Source organism: Rhipicephalus sanguineus, chromosome 10, assembly GCF_013339695.2.
Source record: "Rhipicephalus sanguineus isolate Rsan-2018 chromosome 10, BIME_Rsan_1.4, whole genome shotgun sequence".
Taxonomy (NCBI): Eukaryota; Metazoa; Arthropoda; class Arachnida; order Ixodida; family Ixodidae; genus Rhipicephalus; species Rhipicephalus sanguineus.
Genome location: NC_051185.1, coordinates 4,142,737 through 4,167,784, shown reverse-complemented (window position 1 = coordinate 4,167,784; position 25,048 = coordinate 4,142,737). Strand labels below are relative to the sequence as shown.

General features: G+C 45.2%; 1 protein-coding gene across 1 annotated transcript; it reads right to left on the bottom strand.

Moving 5' to 3' along the window:
- Positions 1-179: 179 nt before the first annotated feature.
- Positions 180-24,906, bottom strand: LOC119406850 (eukaryotic translation initiation factor 3 subunit I). The gene is made up of 8 exons (XM_037673597.2): positions 24,765-24,906; positions 23,880-24,060; positions 23,052-23,117; positions 22,130-22,279; positions 18,195-18,433; positions 15,498-15,587; positions 2,334-2,500; positions 180-297 (listed from the first exon to the last, which is right to left on the bottom strand). Exons 1-8 carry the CDS (start codon positions 24,765-24,767, stop codon positions 216-218), a joined length of 978 nt encoding a protein of 325 aa, XP_037529525.1. The 5' UTR covers positions 24,768-24,906; the 3' UTR covers positions 180-215.
- Positions 24,907-25,048: the final 142 nt, after the last annotated feature.

Here is a 25,048-nt window from a genome sequence, read left to right as displayed (position 1 = left end):
TCTTGTTCGGCAAGACTACGGGTGCTCTGTCCCGTCATCTTCTCTTGTGGCCTGTGTGTTTCGTAGTGCTTAAAGCAGTTATGCAGTGAATTGAGCAATCAGTTGACAGTCTGGGCATCGCAATGCCATGCACTTCAATGTGGCACAATAAAGACACATTGAAACACGACGAACATTCAATACACACAGGATAAATTTCTTTTATTGGGCGCAACTTAGACCTCAACTTGAAAGTCAAAGTAAGATGGATCAAAGTAGTGAACTCGAACATAACCGTCTTCACCACCACTGCTGTAGCTGCAATGGAGAAAGAACAGAATTGCTGCAGTCAATATCTTACCACGTAGCATGGTTCATGCAGACACCAAAGTCAAGAAAGAGGTAAAAAAAAAACAAAAGAGTTACACAAGAGCCATTGGCTGACCATAGAAAGATAATTGAGCTGTTGAATTCTTGCTGCTGGTGAATAGGTTCAGAAATTTACATACTGCCCAGACTGCACTATAAATGTGTGCAGGAAAAAAACTAGCAGATGTTTCACACAACCGATGAGCGAAGCTCCTTAGAAATGGGATGCAAACGACTATGCACCTGATCTCGCTGCTGGCTTTCATGAAGGCGGTAGGGTGGGGAAAGCGTCTGTTGCGCTCAGTGGCAGGAACGACTGAGCAAGTGAGTGTGCGTCGCGCGCAGCGCAGGGAGAGGGGTGCGAGCGGTGATGCGGTGGGGACCATCATCGGCGGCGACGAAACGGCGCGCGCACTGGTTCATTGTCTTTTGGCGCTGGTGCCGGGCGGGGAGACCGTCTGTTACTACCTTCGACAAAGCGCCCGTAGTGCACTAGAATGATGGTTGTCATTTCACAACCCACAATAAAGGTGGTGAAAGTGAAGATGGCCATTATAACCAGTTGTGCACAAAGTTTCTTTTAGCCTCTAATTTCTGGCACGCTAGAACCAAAGCGCTCAAGGCCTAAACATTTCCTCTTAGATCACCGGCCACTGCAACCTAAAGCGGTGCTTATAAGAAGGGAGCTTCGTCAGCGCGGAGGAGTGTGGGCCTAAGGAGCTTCGCTCCTAAAAAAAGAGAGAAGAAGAAGACCGACTGATGGTGCTGTCCTTGTGTCTCGAGGGGGGCCCCATAGTATTTTGTTTCAACCATCAGAAGTATCAAAAGGGTTGTGTTTTTTTTATTGTTTCTCAAGACTGCAGCAACATCCTAGACAGCTTTGAATGATTGCCGGCAAAGGTTTCAGACATCAGCAATCATGCTGGTACTGGTGATTATGCAGCGAGTGCACGCATGCATAATTAAGGGACAAAATGTGCTGTGTACCATGACATCTGGTGGATCCTTAGTACGCTTAGTAATCTTAGTACGCTTTTCTGCATGACGCACGTGTACTGCGGCAAAAGTGACTTGGGAAGCGTTTCACATGCAGTAGACCGAAGCCGGACCGTCTTTTGTTTCTTCCTCGCTCAACATGCGATTGTCAGTGCGCGCGGTTTGGCTGCTTTGACACGTATAGGCAGTCTGCTTTATTTGCAACTGTTAGTGATGTAAGAACATAAATTTTTAGCGAGAAGCAACAAAGGCAGCAGATATGTTTTCTGGCCCAGATATGCAAGGAGTATGAATTAACCGAATTAACGCAATGGAACAGTTAAAATTAAGTGGCTTTAAAATTAATTGAAAGCACAGCCAGCCAACCCAAAATTTCAAATTTGTTTGAATTAACTGAAAGTCTGAAACATCATGAGTGTACTATGTTAATTTTTTGGACAATACAAGGTACTGCCCGTGGGACAAGACAAAAGTAACTAATTAACCTCCTGTTGGAGTCCTGCTTGCACTACGTGTAACAGCAGCAGTGTTCGTTAGTGTACGCATTTTCAAAATGCACCAAAAGTCTAGCAAGTTTGAAAAAAAGTTACACTTGTCACAGCTTTAAGTTACACAATAAGTACAGTGTTCACGGATGGAAACACGACAATTTAGGGCTCAGTAATACACAGAGTTTCGTTTCCGCCATGTTTAACTTGTGTCATATCGGCAAAAATTTCGGCTTACAACACTTACAACAAAGCCAAAGTTATATTTAGTGGCCAGATTATGACATAGCAACCTGACACAGTTATCTCAAGCAACTGCGCATACTGCCAGATGTTATACTAAAAAATTAAAATTTGATGTTGAGTTTCCATGCACAAGCACGATAGTACATACTAACATTGAGCATACTAGTTGCAAATAATAATAAAAGGCAGAAGGTGCCAGCAGCAATCTAGATTTATCTAAAAGTAGGCCAGCTTGATAGAAAATGTAAAGCACACCTCTTGCCATCAGGATGGAATGCAACGCTGTTGATAGGACCGAAGTGATCCTTGACACGGCCAAACTCTTCTTCGAAGATGAGGTGGAAGAAACGGGCATCGAACTTTCCGGCTTTCACGGATGATGTCGTCACATCCATGGCCTCCTGACCACCACCAAGCACAACCTGCCAGAAAGACGTGCACAGAAAAAGCATCATGTCGAATCACGTGCTGGAGTTGCACACACATCATTGATGGTGGAGCTGCCGGCAATAAGTGATTCCTCATGCATGATTAAATAAGCAAGTTCAGTCGACGCGTACGGAATGTGACTCTGCCATGTACAAAGAAAAAGCCCCACCCTTTCATTCACAACCTAGAAGAGAGGCACGACTGACTGCTCCAAGACATTTGCTTGCAGAACCTCCCAAAGCAGTTACATAGAATACTGCACAAGCCTTCCACCATAATTGTTCATCTATTCCAACTGTCCCAACCATGACGTTTCCATGCAAACTGCCCCGATTGTGACGCTCAACCAAAATCGATTTCTCTAAAAAATTTCCAAAAATTTACACGCATATGACCATCTAATTCCACAGTAGCTTCCCAAGAATATTTTGAGCAGCCAAAACTTTTTTGGGCATGTGAGGGCCATTTGAATTTCACGAAACAGTGGAGAACCAGGAGGGAAAAATATCTGCTAAATATAGACTGTTTCCCGCATTCTCCCAACTTTTGCGTTCTTGTATTGTCTGATTACTATGCTTTTAAGACAAAGCAGTTTCAGAAAATAGCTTCATGTTTTTTAACTGTGCCTGAGCAAATTATGGTGTCTCGGGGCAATTTTTTTTTCAGAAAAAAATAAACAGTCATAGACCAAGAACTTAAAGTTACTTTCATAGAACTCTACTATCTCTAAAAAATTTAGTTTTGCCTACTTGGGGTGAACTGGCTCTAAAAAAGAAATTGCCGAACTTGGCAAAAACACTACCTTGGCCTATGTTGAGACGTCTTTAACACACTAAGGTAGTCCAAGGCAAAATAAACAGAAAAGCGCATATGATTGAAAAGCATCACAAATTTTGGCACAGAAATTTTGATCGAAGTAACTTGCATTTTAATTCAGAAAAATTTCTTAATTTAGTCCCACCACTGGATTATTTTGATTGGCGTTTTGACTTGACCTCGTAGCATGCTGGCGGAAAATGCAAACCAAATTGGTGCATATGGTGTTTTGAGCGGTGAGCAATAAAGGCAGTGGGACGTGGCAATGAAAACTATGTTGGTTATTTATGGAGATAAAGTAATGAAATTTGGTATGCATCTGTGATTTGTTATGCTGATATCCTAACTGAAATCGGTTTTGCGCTATCTGTTGTAGTTTTTGAGTTACAACATTTGATAGGCTCTCATTGTCACCCCAAAATTAATCAATGAATTTGACATTAGTTCGGCAAAATTTTTGCATAAGGATATTCACAAGGGCCCATTCTGTGCCGTAAAGCTATTGGTTTATTTTTTAATATTCAAATAAGGCCACGAAATTTATTTTAAAATCACCTGTACATATTGTCTTACTAACAACTTTCACAAAAAGCCAATTATAAAAATCTGTACGATGTGCAGACAAACATGGACAGCTTTACGGCATTCACCAATGTTTCAAGACCTAAGTGGAAAAAACAGAATGGCTATATCTTTGTTTTTAAATAGCACAGAGATGACTGACAGCAACTGCACATAAAATGAAAGCTGAGAAAACGAAGCTCAAAGCTAAGAGAACGGAACTCAGAAGGGTGCTGGTTTGATTTTTCATTTGAGAAATGCAGCATTTTGGCTACCTTGAGCTCTGATCTCTCATCTTTACGATGATGCCAAGATGGCACCACTGTGCCAAGGGAAAGCTGCAAGATTTGAATTTTCTAAAGCCCAGTTTTCTCATAGTATTTGATAATAGCACACTAGTCAAGTGCTTTTTTTCTCCACTTCTACAGCTTAATTTGTTCTAATATTTCACCATGATATAAGAGACAGTCTGAGGATTGCAATAACAAATAAACTGAAAAACTGAACATTTTGATGAAATTTGCCATTCCCATTGCCATGTCCCCTCTTAAAGGGGCCCTGCAGTACTTTTCCAAGTAATCATCTAATGCCTTCATTAAAGGAGTTTATTGCCTCACGAATCGACTGCCGCAAAAATTTTTAGAATCCGTCAAGTACGAGCAGAGTTACAGGGATTTGCCGCACGCTTTAAGAGCTTTCTCTCTCCTTTCGTGCCAGTGCTAAAAGCTACGCAGGGGGCAAGAAGATGCGTCCCTTCGTCAGCGCGCGTCATGACTTTGAGCACTTTTAATTTTTTTCTTCGAACGCTCAGCATACTTTCAGTGTGATCGAGAGCATGTGTGAGGGCACGTGGCGGCATCCCGCGGTGGCCACGGTAACTACGCAGCTTGCCATGCTGAAATCAGCCAACGGCCGTGGACTTGGGTATATGGCATCATTTGTAGAGAGAAGAGGGAGCGATTTCTAGCTGACTTTGAGAATTGTAAATTCTAGGCTGCGTGCAGCACTATAATGTTTGGCTTGCATGTTCTTAGGAGCCTCGACTACCCATCGGTAGCGTTTTCTGACCGTGCTGAAAAAGTGTTGCAGGGTCCCTTTAAGGTATGCTCAGTCAAGGCCAATAGAAAGTGCGCACTTCCGAAGTATATGTATGTGGCTGCCAACGTGAGAAGTGGTACAGCAGGCACAAATCACTTGTACGAGCGTAAAGACTACTTAAAAGATACTCAATGAACGCAACGTTATACAGCATAGAGCGCTTATAACGTAAGTCACCGGAGTCGCGAATATTCACACAATAAACAAAATGACCTTTTTCAAAGGCTGCAGTTGTGCAAAACTTGTTGAGCCCGCAGCCTCGTGTGTCCAAGAATCGAGGCATGCGATGCGGTGTGCTTACAACCACTTAAACTTCCAAATGTTAAAACTTCCAACCACTTAAACTTCCAAAAATTGACGTCCAAAGACCCGCGTTGCCAACAAACTGATAAAGGGGAAAAAAACTAACAAAAGAAAGCGCTATTGCAGAAATTCGCCAACTACGTTTCAGACCACCTCGATTATGCGCATTAGATGAAAAAAAGTGCCGAATCACGATCCTAACTCCACGCGCTGAACGAAACCGATCGTTCGATTTCACGGGCGCGCACTTGTCACGACATTGAAATTGAATTGCAAACCACCATTCGAGTGTTACACATGCCACCCATGCCCTCGTTTTCATTAACAAAATGATTCCCTTCTCTTCAAGTGCACCCACCAGAAGGAGTTTTGTTGATTCCATACCAAACCGCAACTTTGATCACTTGTGACCGCTACTGAAAAGGCAACCAACATTGATTAGGCCTAGCCTGTGGGTTGGCATGTTGTCGCAGAAAGTTTGTCCAAGACAATAGAAAGATCGGGCGTCGAAAAGATCGCACTCAAGCACTGACCCAAGAACAGCGCACGTGATGCGAAGTTCGAGTTGACGGCTGGCCATAGGTTGGCAAACTCACTCACGAGTCAACTCACTCAGGCTCACTCAGACTCGGATCGAGACGCAAGTCTGAGTTCGAGTGAGTCCTTGTGAGTAATATTTGGGTGAGTTTGAGTCCGAGTGAGTCCAGTTGAGAAAAATTTTAGTGAGTCTGAGTCCGAGTGAGTCCGGTCAAGCAAAACTTTGGTGGGTCTGAGTCCGAGTGAGCCTTAAGCGCTAAATATACCGTAAAAACCGGAATATAGATCGGACCGGAATATAGGTTGAACCCCCCACTTCTAACTACTGAAAATCGAAAAAAAAAGAGTGCATGCAATAGCCAAAGTATCAGAAGGCGCGTGCCTTTACCGTGTAACAAACGCAATTTCAAATGGTGCACAGTGAAAATGCCATTTATTTACACGTAAGTTTCACATGGCAGAAAGCCAAAAGATGGGCTCAAGCATTAACTTCGTAAAACATCACAACCGTCTTGACAGCTGTAATTTGAATCACAACGTGAGCGCGGCTCCCAGTTAAACCGCGCAGCCTTCGTTTCCACCTCTAGATATGCTGTGGTCTGGCACCGAAACAGTTTTCTTCTGATCGCTGCGTGTCGTCGTGTGATCCTTCAGCGTCCGCCAGTAGCGAATGCTTCTGTAGTGCACACGATCTGCCCGCTGATCATAGATATACGTGTGTAACCAGAGCAGCCGGCATCGCAGGAAGCAACAAGGAAACACTATCCGGCAAAATTGGAAGAGCGAGAACACCCGTGCAAAGATAAACTTTCAGTTATTGTTTGTGACTCATGGCTGCCGCTTGCATTCAGGTGCGCTTGCATCCCAACACACACCTCAGAAGCGTGAAAAGCTGGGCCGGTTGGTTCATGTTTAGTTGCGAGGAAACCAGCGAAACTCAAAAACAAGGACGAAGAAGAAGGCACATTCTAAAGCACATTCTAACTCCGGTGATGGTGTGTGCTTGAATGTGCCTTCTTCTTCGTCCTTGTTTTTTAGTTTCGCTGGTTTCCTCGCAACTAACACACCTTTCACACACTTCAGACCAGATTCCTTCGTGCCTACGCGAACTGGATCACTGTTTTCTTGAACGCTACGATGAACTATCGTCGGCCACCGGTCGAGAACAAGAAAAGAGCACCTCGGAGCTCAAATAGATCACAAGACAACAACAAAAACGCAAAATGAGATCGCCCAATGCACAAGGCTGGTGGTAACCAAAGCGATGGCGATGACTGCGATGGAGGCGGTTGACTTCAGTTGCCCATAGTGGCCAGACTTGCGAAGTTTTTCTGTCAATGACTGGTATATAAGACGGGGGTTGACTTTTTAGGGCTGTTTCTTGAAAAAAAAATTCGACCTATATTCCGTTTTTTTCGGTATTGCTTGAGTGAGTCTTAGTGAGCTCCACATTTTTTGCTGACCTATGGTCGTATCTACTCAACTTCAGCATTAAAATCAGCCCTATGTCAGCTGACGTTTATATGCATGTTTACTCATGTCTACTCACACATACTTCAGCGCACTAGCGTTAATACGCCAGCTCAATAATTTTGATCAGAGGCGTGAGTTTTGACCCGCCCCCCTCCACAAACATTTTCACAGGAAGAGAGAGAGAGAGAAAGCTCTTTAATGAAAAACAGAGAATTCTGCCGGCGTACAGGAACTTCTTGATAAAAGTATCTCGTGTGAGTCATCTCTTTCAATAAAAATGGCGTTCTGGATTGCAACCCCTGTCAACTCGTACCTGAAGGTACGATATCAAAAAGCGTCAAGTAGAACACCGATTATACAGTGAACTCCCGTTAAAACGAACTCGGTTAAGACGAATTCTCGCTTATACCGAACAACACGGGACCATTTGTTTGGTTTCCCATAGACTCAATGCAAAAAAAATTCGCTTTAGACGAACTGCTCAACTGTACTCTTCTTTTAAGACGAACTTTCGCGGTGATCGACAACGCTAGCGATTCTGCGAAACGAACACTGCAGTCTTGGTGGGGCATTCAGGCGACTGAGAAAAAGCAAAAAAGATTTTAAAAAACGCTTCCTGGAGCAAAGACGCGAAGCAAATCGCGACGCGGAGGGCGCGAGATAAACGAAGAAGACCGGTCAGCGGATAACGCTGGTATGCCCTCTCACCCCCAGCCTGTGGGTGGGGGAGGTCTGGGCTTTATCAGCAAAGAAATCAACAAAAAGAGTAGGGGATTTACAACTTCAGCCATTGCGTCCTTTTGTATTCACCCCCCCCCCCCCCCCCCGGGTTTCCCAGCTGGAGTACAAAGGAGAACAGAAGAACACAAGAGCTTGGGGCCCCTCCGCCGTGGTCAAGGGGCAAATGCAAGGGGAGTGGGAAAAAAAAAAAAGAAAGAAAGCGACAACAGGAACAAAAATGGTCTGTACATTACAATCGAGTACGAAACCGAAACCACGATTGCGGTGCACTCCGGTCAGATGGGTCAGGTGCAGTGTCATCGCCATCACCCAATGGCGGCCGAGCACATGTATTTTGTGGTCAATTCGCGTAGGACCTGTGTGCGTTGTATCTGTTCCCAGTGAAGGTGCAAATTGTGATGAGCCATTTTGATTATGGAAGTGCACGACAAAGGAAGGCTATTTTGCACAGGAAATATAGCTACGTCGTGTCTTTTTCGTGTGCGCAAGGCTTGTGACCGTGAGTAGTGCGATGGGATATCTTCAGCTGCACGTCGATCAGGAAAAGTGACTACGGTCCGAAAACCGGAAAATATCCGGACCTCGAAGAAAACCTTGCAGACTTTCTTAAGCAAGTCGGCGTATAATGACTTTGTCAGGACAACAGCACGCGACCGAAGCGTATCCAGAAGTGATCTTAGAGCCAGCAAAACAGGCTCACAGAAGAAAAGGAACTGCCAGGACAATAAATTTTACATTCTTTGAAGGAAAATTGTGCTTGTCTCTTAATTGTTTTTCTAATCGTCAACATAGGAGCTTGTTACAGTTCTATCATTAAAATGTGGTAGCAAATATCTTCATGAGCATTTTTATTTTTGAACACGCAAAATCGAGTGCTCGTAAGATTCGTGTAAATACTCTGCTTGAAGGCATAGTTTTTATCTAGGTGAGCCAAATAAATGCTTGTTCTTGTCTTTTTGCCCCCATTGTAAGACTACTCCATTCAGTGTTTTCAAGTAACATATTTGGATGCAGTTGGCATGTTAGCATGTCTCTTTTTGGGGGCACTTCTGATAAGACGAACTCCTGATAAGACGAACAGATGACCGCGGTCCCTTCGAGTTCGTCTTAACGGGAGTCTACTGTACGAGATATCGGTGTTAAAGAGCATTGACAGCACGGTCAAAAAAGCTAATTATACGCTAATGGAGTCTGCTCACTCAGACTCACTCAAACTCGGACTCATGGCTCGATTTGAGTTTGAGTGAGTCCAAGTGAGTAATATTTTGGTAAGCTTGAGTCCGAGTCAGTCCAGTCGAGAAAACTTCTTGAGAGTCCGAGTCCCAGCGAGCCCGATTAAGGAAAACTTTGGTGAGTGAGAGTCCGAGTGAACCTCGAGGGCAAAATATATTTCATGAGCGAGTCTGACCGAGCGCCACATATTTTGCCCACGTATGTGGCTGGCAGATCAACCGTGACAAAAGCCCGCCAAGCTTGCGCAAGTCCGCGTACCAGCAGCAAAGGTGAAAGCTTGTGTCATAAGGCCTTTAAATTTGCAGACAAGGTCGCAAGCACGATTTCTGTTGCACTCTACACGGACGCGCTTGCACGTTCCACGTGGAGTGCGTGCGGCCGACAAGTGGCTGGAGCCATGCCAACGCCGGCGCAAAGGCTTCTCCATCGCCTAGGCAACCGCCCTTTTTCCTGACACGGCGCGCTGCTGCCGTGGCCTTTTTTCTTTCCTTTCTCCTCCCTGCGCCCCTCGTTCATTCCCTCAGCATCCCCTCCTCCTTTGTAATGGCCTCATCGCTCTCTCCCCAGCAGTGCACCTCCTTTGAGAAGCCCACTTGCCACCGCACTTGTCAGAAAGATTTTCCGGAAAACACATTATAACCGATCTTTTCATCTTGGGAGACTGCACAATAAGCGGTATGTGGATATGCGGGGTTCTATGGGAGGGTAAATGGGAGTCGAAAAAGACCGCGTAGTAACCAGTCCTGCACTATAAGCGGCTACGTTATAAGTGATCTGAGCTGTACTGTACAATTCTTACTCCATTTACCTATCCAGAATTACCTATTCTAGGCTTGTGCGAATATTCCAGCACTTCGAATATTCGAATGAATAATACAGTATTCGAATTTGCTTCGATTCGAATTTAAATTATTAGAAATTTCGAAGTATTCAAAATGAACGAATAGGTGTATACCGTATAAACGCGTGTAAGGGCCGCACCCCATTTTTTTGAAGTGCATATTCTAAAAAAAAAAAAATCCGCGTAAGGGCCGCACCCACACTTTCCTCAACCAATACGTATTCAAAATGCGCGCGCGCGTAAGCTTCTAGGCGTAGTCGATAGATGGCGCAAGGAAACGCAACCATCATCATCGTCACCAGAGTATATATATACAGTAGAACCCCGCTGATACGTTTTTGAAGGGACCGTAGGAAATAAACGTAAGAGACGGGAAACGTAAGAGCCGAAAAACAGGAAAAACTGCAAAATATTTAGTGGTACAGAATTTTATTTCAATTCTTACGGGCAGCACGAAAATTGGCGCGCTCAGCCGCGATCTAGTCGATGGATAGAAACGCGGAGCTTAGGACGGCCTCATCCACAGAAATGTAATCAACGTATGTGATTTTTTTAACACCAACAGCTGTAGGCATGAAAGAACTAAGCACACGCAATCACGACCGGCGCGGCGAGTCCGACCGCAAACCGCACGCACGACCATGCGAGCTCCAACCAGCTCGAAATCCTCCCGTTCTCCGACAAATAACGATGATGATGAGTCTACGCCAACGCGATGGCAGAAGTGAATGCCAATCTCGAAGGCCTTGCTTTCGCAAGCAATTACGTCATACACGCCATGTTTGTGCAATACAAATCTCAAAGGCTATGCTTTTGTCAATAGTAAATGCCAATCTTGAAGGCCTTGCTTTCGCGAGTAGTTACGTCATAGACGCCATCTTTGCAATTTGAATCTCGAAGGCCATGCTTTTGTTTGCATCAATTGAAAGATTCTGTTGCTTGCGCCTCTCATGCGGCTAATATTACGGTCAAACGAGGCCAAGCTGCGTGAAAATGCACCATGGCCGCTCTCTTTGGTAGTCACTCGGTCGGCTCCGAGCGCACTTCGCGACGTATCATACGGGAACGGTCCGACAGTTACGACGTAACAGCGGGGTTCCCAATACATTGTATCCTATGGGAGCTATGCCCGGACCGGCGGAAAACGACGTAACAGCCGGGAAAACGCAGCAGTGAGGAACGTAACAGCGGGGTTCTACTGTATATATATATATATTTTTGGATTTTATTCGTGTTAAGATGTTCGTGAAGTGGGCTAAAAATTTTATCTTTTTTATTAGTATTCATAGACCCGCTAACTAAAGGTTAAAGCAGGATTTTATCTTTAGCTTCTCAAACGCGCTATCGGCGCTATCCATATCGGCATTAGCATCACCAACTTTGGCATGGCGTTCGCGTTGTTCGGTTTGTGCAGTTCAGCCAGCCATTTGCTGTAGTTTTCTGCACTGTTCGATGACCTTCGTGCTAGCTTGTTTTCTGCACGGCGTTCCCGTTTTGGCAAGATGGGCAAGTACCTGAATAGCTAAACTGCTGGCTATAAGTTGAAGGTGATCGAGTATGCTCTCGAGCATGGGAAACGTGCCGCCGGCAGAAAATTCGAGGTTGACGAGAAGTGGGTTCGACATTGGTGTGCTCAAAAAGAAGCCTTGCGAAACACCAACAGCACTAAGCGCGCTTTCCGAGGAAAGCAGTGCAAGTTTCCCGATTTGGAAGAAGACTTGCTCCGCTATGTGACTGAAGTGCGGAATGATGGTCTTGCACTCACAACGGACATGCTGCGTGTGAAGGGACTAGCCTTGGCGACTGTACTTGGGTGGATCCTATATGCGTGGAGCTCGGTGTCGACGGACATTGTGTCCCGAAGTTTTAAAGTTGCCGGGATATCTAACAGCTTGGATGGCACGGAAGATGACTGCTTGTGGGGTGACGGCGCTTCGCAGCACACCATCTCATCTCGGACTCAAAGTCTGAGGACTCGCCGAGTGACGACGATTGAGCACGTATGTCGCAAGAGATGTCGTATACTGCAATAAACGCTCTTCGTTCGCTAACTGGTGCGTTTTTACTTAAAAAAAAAAAAAAAATGTCGCGTGTATGGGCCGCACCCTGAAAATTGGCCCTCATTTCTTGAAAAAAAAAGTGCGGCCCTTACACGCGTTTGTACGGTATTAGTCCGCTTGTAAACCCCCTGTAAAGGTGGTTTCACTGCAGTGGAGGGGCGCTATATCGTGAATACACCTTTCCAGGAAATATACGCACTGCCGTGAAGCCCCACTTCATGGTTAAATGAACATATTACCCGATTCATAATTTTTTAAGTTTAAAAAGCTGTTATACCGGCTTATACGCTCTAAGTATAGTAAATTTTAAAACCAGGGTGTCTACCGAGTTGACTTTTATAAATTCCCTGAGTTTTCCAGGTTTTCCCTGAGTGTTTTTGCTAAAATTCCCTGAGTGAAGCAGAACTTTGTTTAATGTCAAGATGGGTAGAGACCATATCGCTCGGTAATGTCACTCTCTAATACGCACGTTAGAAAATAAAAACGACTTAATCCCACTTGAATAGTACACAGAACAGTTAAACCTCAATAGAGCGAAGTTGGTAAAAGCGGCAACTCACTTCGTTATATCGAAACTCCGTTAAACTGAAATTCGACCTTTCATGCAAGGCATAGTTACTGAAGGATTAATCTCAAACTGAAAATGCTACAAGAATGCTCAACTAATATGGCAACATGAAAAAACTTTTTTTTATTTTTTGCATGAAAAAAAAATCAATTTGTTGAGCCTGAAGTGCAGCAATCACAGTTAAATGCCTTGCCGAGTGTCACATGTATATACGAAACAAATGCAGGTTTAACGCACTGTGGAATTGCGCTAGTTCTGCTGCTGCGGGTTGTTGTCAAATCCTCGCGTGTTGCCCAGAGCAATGCAACGCCTTTGCTACCATGTTGCCCAGCCGAACCATTTGCTCTCCACGAACGCAAAACATCGAAAACCATCCCACGTTAGAAAAAAAGAGTCACAGTTTCACCGCGAGAGCAAAACAGTAAATCCGATAGCAACAAAGAGGAATTTTATATGAATATAGGCTGGCAGCTCGCTCCTTCAGAAAACGCAGCCACTGCACTGAGAGAAGTGCCCTATCTATGGCTCAGGGGCGGATTCAGGTACCTAATGGGGGGGGGGGGTTACAAAGGCTGAAGCCCCCGCACAGCAGTGCATTTTGGCGGGTCACGCATATTTACAACAGCCCAGAGGTGATTATGGCGGTGCATAAGAAGCCTTCGTTGTAAATGTGCATAGGGAAGCAGGAAAAGGTAGAGCGATGAGAGAGGTAGAGAGCAGGGACAAGATTCTCTTTACCCCTTTTGGGCAGTGGCAGGCAAAGCTACCTGAAAAAGGGGTTAAACTCATCAGGCAGCCTGACAAAGGAGGTGGACGACAGGCACTGACGGGAGGGGGTGGGGGCTGGCTTAAGGGGGGGTATCGCCGCCACGCCCCCCCCCCCTTGGATCCGCCACTGCTATGGCTTCAACGGAAGTTTTGCAATTAGAGCACAACACCTGCAAAGGTATGAGCCGTCTGCTGATCCCCACTAAAGATACCGCGGCACACGCGACCCCGCCCGCTGGTACAAAGTACGCACTTCCTGTCGGACTCACGCAGCCCCCCCCCCCCAACCCGCCGGCTCCTATCTCCATGTGCCCATCGCGCGAACGAGACGGTCGGCTCGTTTCATCTCTGCTTAAGCCCCGTTCGTTGGCAGCGCTCGCGCGCTTTCACTCGCGCATGGAGCATACGACGCGCGGGGTGATGTAATCGCGATTTCGACTTGATAAGGAAGATCATGGCGAAGGCATAAAATTCGCGTCGGAGTGTCTATACAATTGCTATCGCAAAAAAAAGCAATATAGCTGTGGGCTAAGATCTCATGAAAGCACGGTAACAGCCTGAATTACGGCACATCCGATTATGGTGGAAACGTTACTGTTTTCCGACATTGCGCGCCGAATCGAGCCAATGGGACCCGTGCTGGTGTCGCGAATTTCGGTCGCCGCTATGCCTTGGCTCTGAAAAGTTTTGTAATTCGGCTTTGTAGCAAACGTCCACGTGGTGTGGCTGGTAATTGCGAGCTGCAGCCCCCCAAAATATCGGTCGACTGCCTAAAACTTGTTTCAGCATGTGCCCTCATCGGGAAAAAAAGAAAAAAAAAGAAGCTTTCACTTGCTGTGAGTTACGCTAGCTCTTGCCTGGAAATTTATTTTATTCTTCACGGAGTCCTAAATAGCATCCTTGAAGCTCGGGATCCGAGCGAGTGAGCTCTTCCATAACAGCCAACAAGCGTCGTCTTTTTTCTCGCCGATCGGGATGGCTTGCCAGATACCAGCCTTGTCGAAGACATCCGCCTCCTGAACGATCGCGATCGCTTGCAAGATAACTCAAGCTCGTTACATCTACTGCTACCGCTTCTACAACTAATCATGCTTGTTACTTGACACGCGGCGATAACAAAAACACCATATCGGGCGCTAACGCACAGCACGCGCGAGAAAGAATACAGAACTACACCGCATAGTCACAAAACACCCTGACAACATTGCGCGATACGATGTGTCGTGGTTCATGGTTCCCGCATGCCGCGCATTAGCCTGATTCTCTCCCACTCCACCACTCCGAAGGCGATGACAGCATCGAGGTGCGCCACTTCCACGCAGCCGCAGCGGCCGTTTGATTTGAAAAATGTGCTCACAAAATATCGAGCCAGCGCTACCGCGACTTTCGTTGCCTTTCAATAAAGTTACTGTAGATTTTCCCTGATGGGAGCACAATTTCCCTGAGTTTTCCCTGAGAATTTCCAGAGTACCCAAAATCCCTGAGAATTCCCGGTTTTCCCGGTTTTCCCGGTCGGTAGACACCCTGAAAACGCAACATATTTTACAGGTTATCAATTGCATTCTGCCAAAATTCAAATCCTGCTACTAATCAAGGTTGCTTCCATTTCCTTTGAAACAAAAAGAATGACATCTGCACATGCCTCGTTACAATTTTAAAAAGTATTGTGCAGGCTGGTTGGGTCATGACAAATATGCTAATTTTTCTTTATATTATGTGATATATATTACTTGAATTCGATTCGGAATTATTGACCAAAATTCAATTCCAATTTGTTTCTAACATAAAATTTACTATTCGCACAAGCCTAACCTATTCCAATGATGGCATAGGCAGTGCACCAATTAGGCAAATGATAAAGTGCAAAAATTCAGATTAGTATAACTGGACGTTTCCAGCCCTGGGGTTATAAAGATGTGTGTAAGGTCTGTTCTTCCACTATGGAACAATCAACACCAAACTCACTATGGAACAATCAACACCAAACTCACATGCTCCCTGATGGGAGAGATGGCTGCAGAGTTGACCGGTCGCTCGGTCTTGTAAGTCTTGAGGTGCTCCAGAGTGTCTGCATCAAACAGCTGCGAGCAAGAGCCGTGGAACCTCTCAACACATGGTGGTGGCACATCAGTTGGGAATGACTATACAGTGAAACCTCATTAATACGTACCCGCTTTAAACGTACTAACAGTTAAAAACGCAGTTGTGACGAATCCCTGACCGAGTCTCATTGAGCCTAATACATTAGCTGACCACGTCAGCCATAATGCTTCGTCCTATGCCTACCGGTTAGTGCATACCGCGATCTCTTTTTGTGCCATAAAATTCTACTGCGCCACTGAACTTGCCAACGCCACAATGTGCCGCAAAAGGCTTTCCGTCTTTTCGAGAAGTGCGGAGATCGGTCGATATATTATTCCAACTTCCATGCGGTTGCGGCGATGCCTTTGCAAGTAAGCATCGGGAAAGAACGAAGTTGCGGTGGCAGCAACCGACGAACGTGTCGTATGATTTATCGCCGACAACCTTATCACAGTAACTATCTTCAGCTATCCGCTTGGGCGTGCATCTGGCGTAGCGCTGCTTTAAGCCTACTGCAAGCTTTTAATAAGTGGCAATCTAAACGCAATGGGCTCCTGATTGCTGCCGCCTCGGTGTGTGGGACCGTATTAAAGCGCGCACCACTTTGCAGAAACGAAAGCAGCTCGCTGTTGCGGAGTTGAGCGTTGCGGGTCCCAGGCATCGAGAAACCTCGCTGCTTTGAAGCTATCAAGCTAAACGCACGCGTACGGCACAAGGGTAGTGCTGTTGTAACCACACTGCATGCTTTTATTAGGCGACAACCCAAACGTGCCTCCGTCCGCTGCCAGTACCGCTAGAGCATCGTGAAGTGCGCATTGCAGGAAGCTCGTTATTGCTGCGTTAACCCAACAAGCTACTCGCACCATCTGTGCACAGTCTGGAGTGGAGCGGGTATGGTGCCTCAAGCGGCCCGAGAGTGACGGCATGAGCTGAATAGGCGACGCGCTGCACGCAACTAGCCAGGTGACGATTGGCTTCACGCGGCCGTACCGCGTTTAGATGAAACTGCAGCAGATCGCGGTACAGACGCGTATACAAGCATCGTGCAAAGCCGATGCTGTCCGTTCCATTGCTATGTCAGTCGCTACGTATCCTGGATCCTGTAATAGTTTCGAAATGCTCTTGGGCGTCGCCACCACGTGTTATCGGACAGTCATGCAAGAGTGCCAGAATCTTTTCTGCACCGTGGCAGAAAGAAAGAAAAGGCTTTTTGGTGGGTATTTAGGCAATATTTGATGTGGCACTGTATTTATTTCTTTGTTGGCGGTGATGGTGCATGTCAGGAGATGCAAATTCGTACTTGGCGGTTAATGCATACTACCGTTTAGTACGTAGTTATGGCGCATTCCCGGCAGATACGTATTACCGAGGTTTCACTGTAGCACATTCATCATCACGTGAGCTTGAAAGTACACTCAAACCTCGATATAACGAACACAGATATAACGAACTATTGGCTACAACGAAGTAAATTAGGAATAGCCTTGGTAATAGATACAGTGGTTCGAATATACGCTTATAACAAATTTTTCGATATAGCAAAGTTATGTCATATGTGACTTTGTTATAATGAGGTTTAAGTGTAAGTGGCAAGCATTCTGTTAAATTTACTCTTTTGTGTGCAACCACACAGACAATGTGGAACCACCTACCTGCTAGCAGTGGACAACAGCACTGATACCCTTCAGCTCTGAGCTCATTTTTGCATAGTGGAGATAAGACTACCACAACAATGGTTGGTTCCTGATAGTACTCATTAGGTCAGCTTTCTTGCAAGCCCAAATGATGTCAGCATCTCACACCAGTACGACCGCAACATTGAGAAGAACTCCTTCGTCAAGTTTTTTCGAAGCTGGGCTAACCTACCTCGGAGGTTAAATGCTTGCCCACCTCAATGAAACTGCGGGAAGAACATATCGTTTGGAGTGTTTTCTGTCCTGAGAGACACTAAATAGGAAAATGATATTAGGAAATTACATGACTGATTTTTGCACAACACACACATGGACAAGACAGAAATAGAAAAAGCGGGCGCATTGTCCCCGTGGTGTCTATTTCTATCTTGTCCGTGTGTCTGTTGCGCAAAAATCAGTCATGCACGAGTACCGACTCGCCCAATTGTCAGTACTGTTGCAGTATATTGCAATTTCCCGATACCCAAAGCACCATTCTCATTGCGAGAAGAAGCTGGGCAAGTGAGAAAATGCGCAAAAAGAAAATAACAGGTTGACACTGCCTTGAAGTTCCTGCACCAGCTCACCATGACATCAAAGAATTTGACATCGTCTGCTGGGGCTTATGCAATCCTTTGTCGCTAAATGCGATTTACACCGCGTTCTCAGGGGACACACTGTCGTAACATAGCGAGTTTCAGAAAATTGAATTCGACCAATGGGGCCAAAACATGCAAAAAGGCTTTGGAATTCGTGATGTCGCAGTGACGTTCACATGCTCAAGTTTCAGCACAAGACTCAAACATGATTCAGTAACTAACCTATGATTGTGAAATTAATGCCTATAGAGTTCTGAAAGAATAATTCATCTGTCTAAACAGTTTTAATGTTTCGCTTTAGTGCCCCTTAAGTGCAAATCTTATAGGCCCTTGCCTTGGAGGTGGTGTCCTTGGAAGCAGTAATGAAGAAGCTCTGGTCTTTGGAATACTGCAAGTCATTGATGGTCAAGTTGTGGCCCTTGATCTGGTTCAGCTGCATGCCCGATTTGATGTCCCAAGTGGCCAGCGTGCCATCCTCATGGGCTGACAGGATGCCATCGTCGTAATGCCACCACAGGGCACTGGTCACTTTGCTCTGGTTGACAGGGATCACCATGGCCGAGTCTTGGCCCTCTGCATCAGAGCACAGTGGAAACCTTGTTATAATTTAATGTAGTACCATAAAAGACTTCGGGACAAACACAGTTATAGTACCCCTGTCACACAGGGCAACTTAAGTGCACTTTGAGGGAGTGCACTTATGCCTCCAGAATATCACTTTTAGCGACGCAATGCTCCACAAGAAAGAGAAGTGTACTTTGGAAACAATGGCAATGGGTAATTAATAGGGATGTGCGAAAATTTGAACTTCTGAATATTTTTCTAATAATGTTTGCTGTTCAATTCAATTTGCACCGGAATTTTACTATTCGTAGCGTTCGAACTTCCGCAAGTGTAACGTTTTTCATTTGCTAAAAATCAAATCACAGCGCTTCTAAATGATGTGTGTAAATCCAATTCTCCTCACAAACTTCAACCTATTGGAAAGGTTAGCAGCCGTCACCGCACTCTGATGCTATTTTAGACAGGGTAGCTGGACCAGTGCGCTCAGACCAGAAATAGTGCAGCGTAAAAGTGCAAAGCACAGCATCTGCTTATACCGTACTTAATCGAAAAGGAAAAAAAAAGAAAAGGCAAGCACAGTGCACCTTCAGAGGCAGTGAAACTTATTCTTCTGACAGTTCCTTTCGTTCAGTGATTCAGTTTGGCTGGCTTGGAGGTCACTTGTGGAAACGCCTCGATCGTGTGCCTATTCAAGGGCCGTTACCTTGACAAGCTCGGTCTACACGGAGCTGCTTGAGAAGGCCTGCTAGCTTGTCATAGAAGTCCGGATATTTTACCATTTTCAGCCCGTATCAACTTTTCCTTGTCGACGTGCAGCTGACGTTGCACCACTCACGAACACAGGTTTCGAGCACTTAAAATAGACGCAACGAAGCTGTCCTCACCGTGAGAACTTTCCTTTGATATGAGATTTCATAATGAAAGTGGTGCACACCATTTCCACTAGAGATGTGTGAATAGCAATATTTTGGGTGCGAAGCGAATTTGAATATTTCTAGAATGTTTCTCAAATACTTCGAAGCGGAATTGCAGAAAAAAAAGTTACAGAGGATTCCTAAGGATATTCTTATGAGATAGCAACATGAAAGTGTTTCTTTTCGCTAGATTGATGAAGGACTGGTGGGGTGGTGTTTCATAGTTGTCTTATCAAGAATGAGGCAATGTAGAGGCCGAATTGTATTTATGTACATGATTTGGTGCAACCAAAGTGTTGCCGACAACACTTTACACATGATAGGCAAAGATGCCATTTCCCCAGCCTCTCCTCCTCTTTCAACTTCTGTGGAAATGTGGCAGACAAGGGTGTGCTCCCTTCAAGTCCAGAGTTCCAAGTCTGCTCGTAGACGTCAATATATAAGAACATCAGAAATTTTGGATGTTAAAAAGCTTCGGCGTCCGATTTTTCGTACTTCCTGCCCAAATTTCAGGTCCAAAACAGCATTAATTGAGCCCCCACCTCTGCCACATCTTTCATCTCCATGTTGGAACCAGCGTTTTCTTGAGTTGATACATTTGCTACCGTAGCGAGCTTGAAAGGCAGCTTTGCCGCAATACGGGGGTGTGATGAGGTTTAGCATATTGAAAATCTAGGGACCACTTCCAATCTGACGTTGACTGCATCTTTGCCAAGTTCGACTGTAACGGAGCTTGAAAGGCAGCTTTGCCGCAATACTAGAGTCTAATGAGGTGAAGCATATCGAAAATCTGAAGGGGTCACTTTCAATCGGACGTTGACTGTATTTGTCTTTGGGAAGTTCGAATAGTTCGACGAGTGCGAATCGAATCGAATAGCAAACACTATTCGAAAAATATTCAAAATTTTGAATATTCGCACACCCCTAATTTCCACCTTGCTGGGAAAAAATTTGAAGCAGACGGAGCACAGTTGAGTACGAGGTGAGGCTGCTTTAAAATGGCACCTCAATTTGGTTTGAGTTTAAACAACCAACAACCACCTATGTTACAAGTTTGTCCTGGCTACCATGCTCCTTGCATGCGCTCTCTCCCGCTGTTGCCAACGCAGTGCTGCACATGGCAAGTGCGTCACTGTTTCGTGCCCTCACATGGCCAGCTGTGCCATGCTGGGTCCCACCTCTCTCCGAAACTGTGAATGGGCACAATAAAAACGTCTTCAAAGAATTAACTGTCGCATGCTCGAGCAAACATCATTTCCAGCCATGATAAGTGGGTCGGTGGCTACTTATTGCAACAGAAAAAAAAAGATGAAAAATTTTGTTTTCGTACTCCTAGTACTCCTTAACTGTGGGTGCAAATATCTTACCATCTTACCCAAGTTCGGCAAAACTAGTTTTTTGATGTTTGGAAAATCCAAAAAAAGGAAGAGAAAATGTGGAAGCTTATTTTACCAATAAAGCTGGAGATAAGTGTGTCAGTCGCGGCGTCACTTAGTCTAACTACTCATGAGAGATGTTTTCTCAATAAACACCTGCTAGTATAGCAATACGCATGTCCGCAATCAGTGATTTTTTTGTGCCGTTTTTTTGTGTGACAAGGCGTTTTTGGTGGCATAGCTATAAGTGGTGAATTTTCATTAAACATTCAGTTGCCAGTACAGCGCTAGTCCTGCTGTGTGTGTTCCTTTTTTCTAACAGTGTACAAAACTGGTCGAGTTGGTTTTTGTTGTCGTTTTTTTTCGCGCTGCTTCTGGTTTTTGTACCATCAGAATTGTGCTGATGTGTTTGCAGCTTTTTTATAAACTTTTATATATGATTATAATAATTTCCTAAATATAAAGTGACCAATCAACATGCCAAGGCTTGTGGGGTCTAAATGATCTACGCTCGTGGAACAAACGGACCCAGTCCCACTGTCGAGCTTACGAACACATGGACATTTATTAAGTGCTTTTGCAATGGCGAGCTCGCCAGCCGAATCTAATACATAACTAGATAGGCGCTAAATAACAAAATATATTGCCAATACAACACAGGGCGAACGTAACACACACAATGTACTGTGAATGCAGCATTGTCCCCATCGTGAGAGAGACGTCCGTCCAAACCCCAAAGAGAAAGACACACGTCTTCCCCAAGCGCCCGGATAACCTCACTCCCGCCAAGCGGTGCTACTGGCGCCACCGGGAGACCACAGTGCCATCTCTCGCTCGACGGCAGTAACTAACTACGACCCATCCACAGGACGCGCGTGCGCCACGAGGCAAAAACGACTTTACAGGGGGTGGTAGCACCCCCTCAGGCTTGAAAAGCCCAATTCTTACCAAGTGCAGGGGAGTCGTAGAAGCAAAAAAGAAAAGCGGCGTAAACACAAGAGCAAATTGGCTCCTAAACTGGCTAAGTCCAATGCACAATGGTGACCCGACATTTAGAACTCCCTATGGCATTTTGATCTATTGAGACATAATCCCTAAAGTGAGTTTAGTATGAGCAGCTTGAACAATGAGGCAATTGGTGACCTCTTCATTCACAATTTTATATGCAGCCAAGCCATCTTTCAGCATAAAATCAGCATTACAAGGGTTTTAGAAATGATAATTTAACACTTTAGTTCGATTCAGCACTTGCCATTACTAAAGCATATTCATTATGATGTGAATATAACTACAATTTACAGGGCTCTGAATAATTTGGTGTAACTGGTGGTTGACAGATAACTACATCCTGCAATTGCTGTGTAGCACCTTACGCAACTAAGCAAATTCAAAGAACATTTTCTCGATACACTCACCCATCTGTCGTCGGTCAGCCATGTCGACAATGTGTATCTCGCAGAAACGCCCCATGGCCTTATCTGTGCTGTACATTAACATGCGGCCACTGAATGAGAACATGCATGTTCTCACTGCTGTTGCTGTGTCGATTGTGTTGATGTTCACTCCTGGGCAAAAAAAGAAAAAAGCAGCCCCATTATTACAGAGTCCAGGAAGCCAATAACATCTTTTTCTCCACTGCCAAAATGTTACCAACATGACTTTAGTGTGTCGTATTGAAAGACAATGCACTATAATAATAACTGCCACAGTTTTACATGCAAAAATCACAATTGATTAAGAGGCATGCCATAGTAGAGGGCTCCGAAAATTTTTACCATCCGAGGTTCTTTAATGTGCACCTAAATTGACGTACATATCGGGGCCTCTTGCATATCACCTCCATCGAAATGTGACCACCATGGCCGGGATTGAGCCCACATTCTTTGGGTCAGCAGCCGAGCACCATAACCAATGTAGCACTGCCGTGGCCGATAAAAGGATTCTGTCTCACTAACCGAATGACCTACACAACTAATCACTGACCTAGATATACATTCTCTCGTACAAATTCTCGGGTCCATTTGCCAATTTTGTTGTCTCACCGGGCCACTGAACTTTACCTTAGTCTTCTGCGTATTCAGCCCTACACAGATAAATAAACACATAAATCTAACTCTTAGCTCAATACTTTCAAAGGCTAAATTTTCAAGCTTGCTTGACAAGAAGTGGCGCAGCTAAATCATAGCAAAGTGGTTGGTAATTCATAAGGGATTTGCGAAGAGGCTCCTGTCGGGACACCAGCGGGAAAACACATCCCTTTACAAACAATACGAAAGACTTGAGCCATACCAGCAAATTAATTTGCTACAAATAATGTTTGACAAGCATAATATTTACCTCTCTCCAAGTCCCAGACACGGCAAGTGTTGTCACCGGCACCTGAGATTACCTTTGTAGAGTCCCCTACTAGGAGCTGAGGAAACTATGCAGTAGAGCAGTAAGTGCATACAATGCTAGGCTGCACACATCACGGACATGCATGCGCACATGAACAGAAAAGGCTGCCAATGCACAGCGATTGCAAAGCTGCCAACAAGACTGAAAATGTAATATCACAGTAGTTCCAGATGTCTATTCCACAGGACGCATTCACTGAACATTTTGTGGATTTCCTATGAAGGCACACTCTAGAGAGAATTGTTTTCAGAAAAACACCCATGCAAATGCTATCCTTGTCAGATTATGCAGCTAAAAAGAATGATTAACCACAACTAGCTAAAGCTCAAGCAACCATGAGTAATCCACTAAACAGTGGTTGGTGGTTTTGGTTTATGGGGTTCAACATCCCAAAGCGAGTGGGGCTATGTGAAACGCCATAGTGAAGGGCTCCAGATAATTTCGACCACCTGGGATTCTTGAATGCGCTGAACAAGTTATGATGCCAGTTCGGGTATGCGAATGTCACGACGATCTGCGGGAAACAATGGGGTGGCTAGTGAGCTCAATCTTCGGCTTCCCAGCTGCATCTGGTCTCTCACAGGTCGTGGTGACAAGCCATCAAACCTTTGAATAATTTTGTATGTTAAGGTCAATTACAACAGAATGCAACATTTCCTGCACTGTGCTTTTTTCCCCTGTTGCGTCCAAAGTCGCATCAATTGCTTCAATGTGGGCTGTCTCTCCGCAGTGCCGTAAGCATTGCGTAACAAAAGGTGTTAAGGATACAGTTGACATCGATGCACCAGACAGCACCAGCGTGGCCGATGAAGTTGCCAAGGCGCTCCCCGTTGAGTGAGTAGTACACATTGGGCGAGTGATCCTTGGCGCAGGAGAACAGCAGGTCTCCTTCGCGATTATACTTTATTTGCGTGATGGCCCTCTCGTGGCCGTGCAGCATAAGCGGCTTCTGCAATTGAAACGACACAAAAATAAGTAGGGTTCGAGAACAATACGATATGACCGACGCCGTAGTGGGGAACTCTGGATCAATGGTGATCATCCGGGTTTCTTTTTAACGCGCTGGTACAGTCTGAATCACACTGTTCTAGAGCGGTCGGGCGCGTGGCTTTGGACGCTGACGCCGCCCGCAGCTGTTGCCTCACGTTGGCTACAAGCTCCCGTTCATGCTTGAATTCCACCACAAGAACCTAGCATGCGGCACGACTACGTTTCGTATCATTGCCGCGTCGGTCTCCGTATATTTTATCAAAGAAGTACGGCTGAAGCGGCCGACTGGCCGCTCTAGAGAAGTGTTTTGCCCGATTGAAATGCGGCCGCAGTGGCCATGTATCGAACTCGCACCCTTGTGATTTGTAGTGCAATAATGGGAACACCCCCTCCTCCCCCTACAAAAGAAAAAAAAAACGCAGTGCAGCTCTTTCGATGGCGATCAAAACCAAGGGTGTCAGCTGCCTTAAGGGTTACAAAAACTACGCCGCTAGATAGGCTGCTTTTTGACAAGCATTTTGGTATGTCAGCGCAGGTCCGAGTCGTCGGGAATATAGACGGGTCTTTGACAGCAGAAATGTATGAGGCAATATCGCTACGTTTATTTAGTACTGCTACGCTCGCATGCTTGCTCTAGAGGGGATAAATATCAGTAAAACGTACCATATTGATGTGAAATACCTAAGGACACCACGTTTTCGCGCAAGCTTTCCGGCCCTGCTGGCTTCTAAAGGCTTCGGCCTATTGGATTTGAAGCCATTGGATTGATTTTGTTTTTCTCTCAAATAAAAAAAAAACCTAAAAGCAGCTCTTAACACTTGTATTACACTAAAAATATAGAAGTTTACAATATTTTGCGAGTGTAGTAGAGCGTTTTTTTACAGATCAACGTACGGCGCGCGTGCGTGATGATGTGTGTGACAATTACTGCCATTCTGGCCACCTTG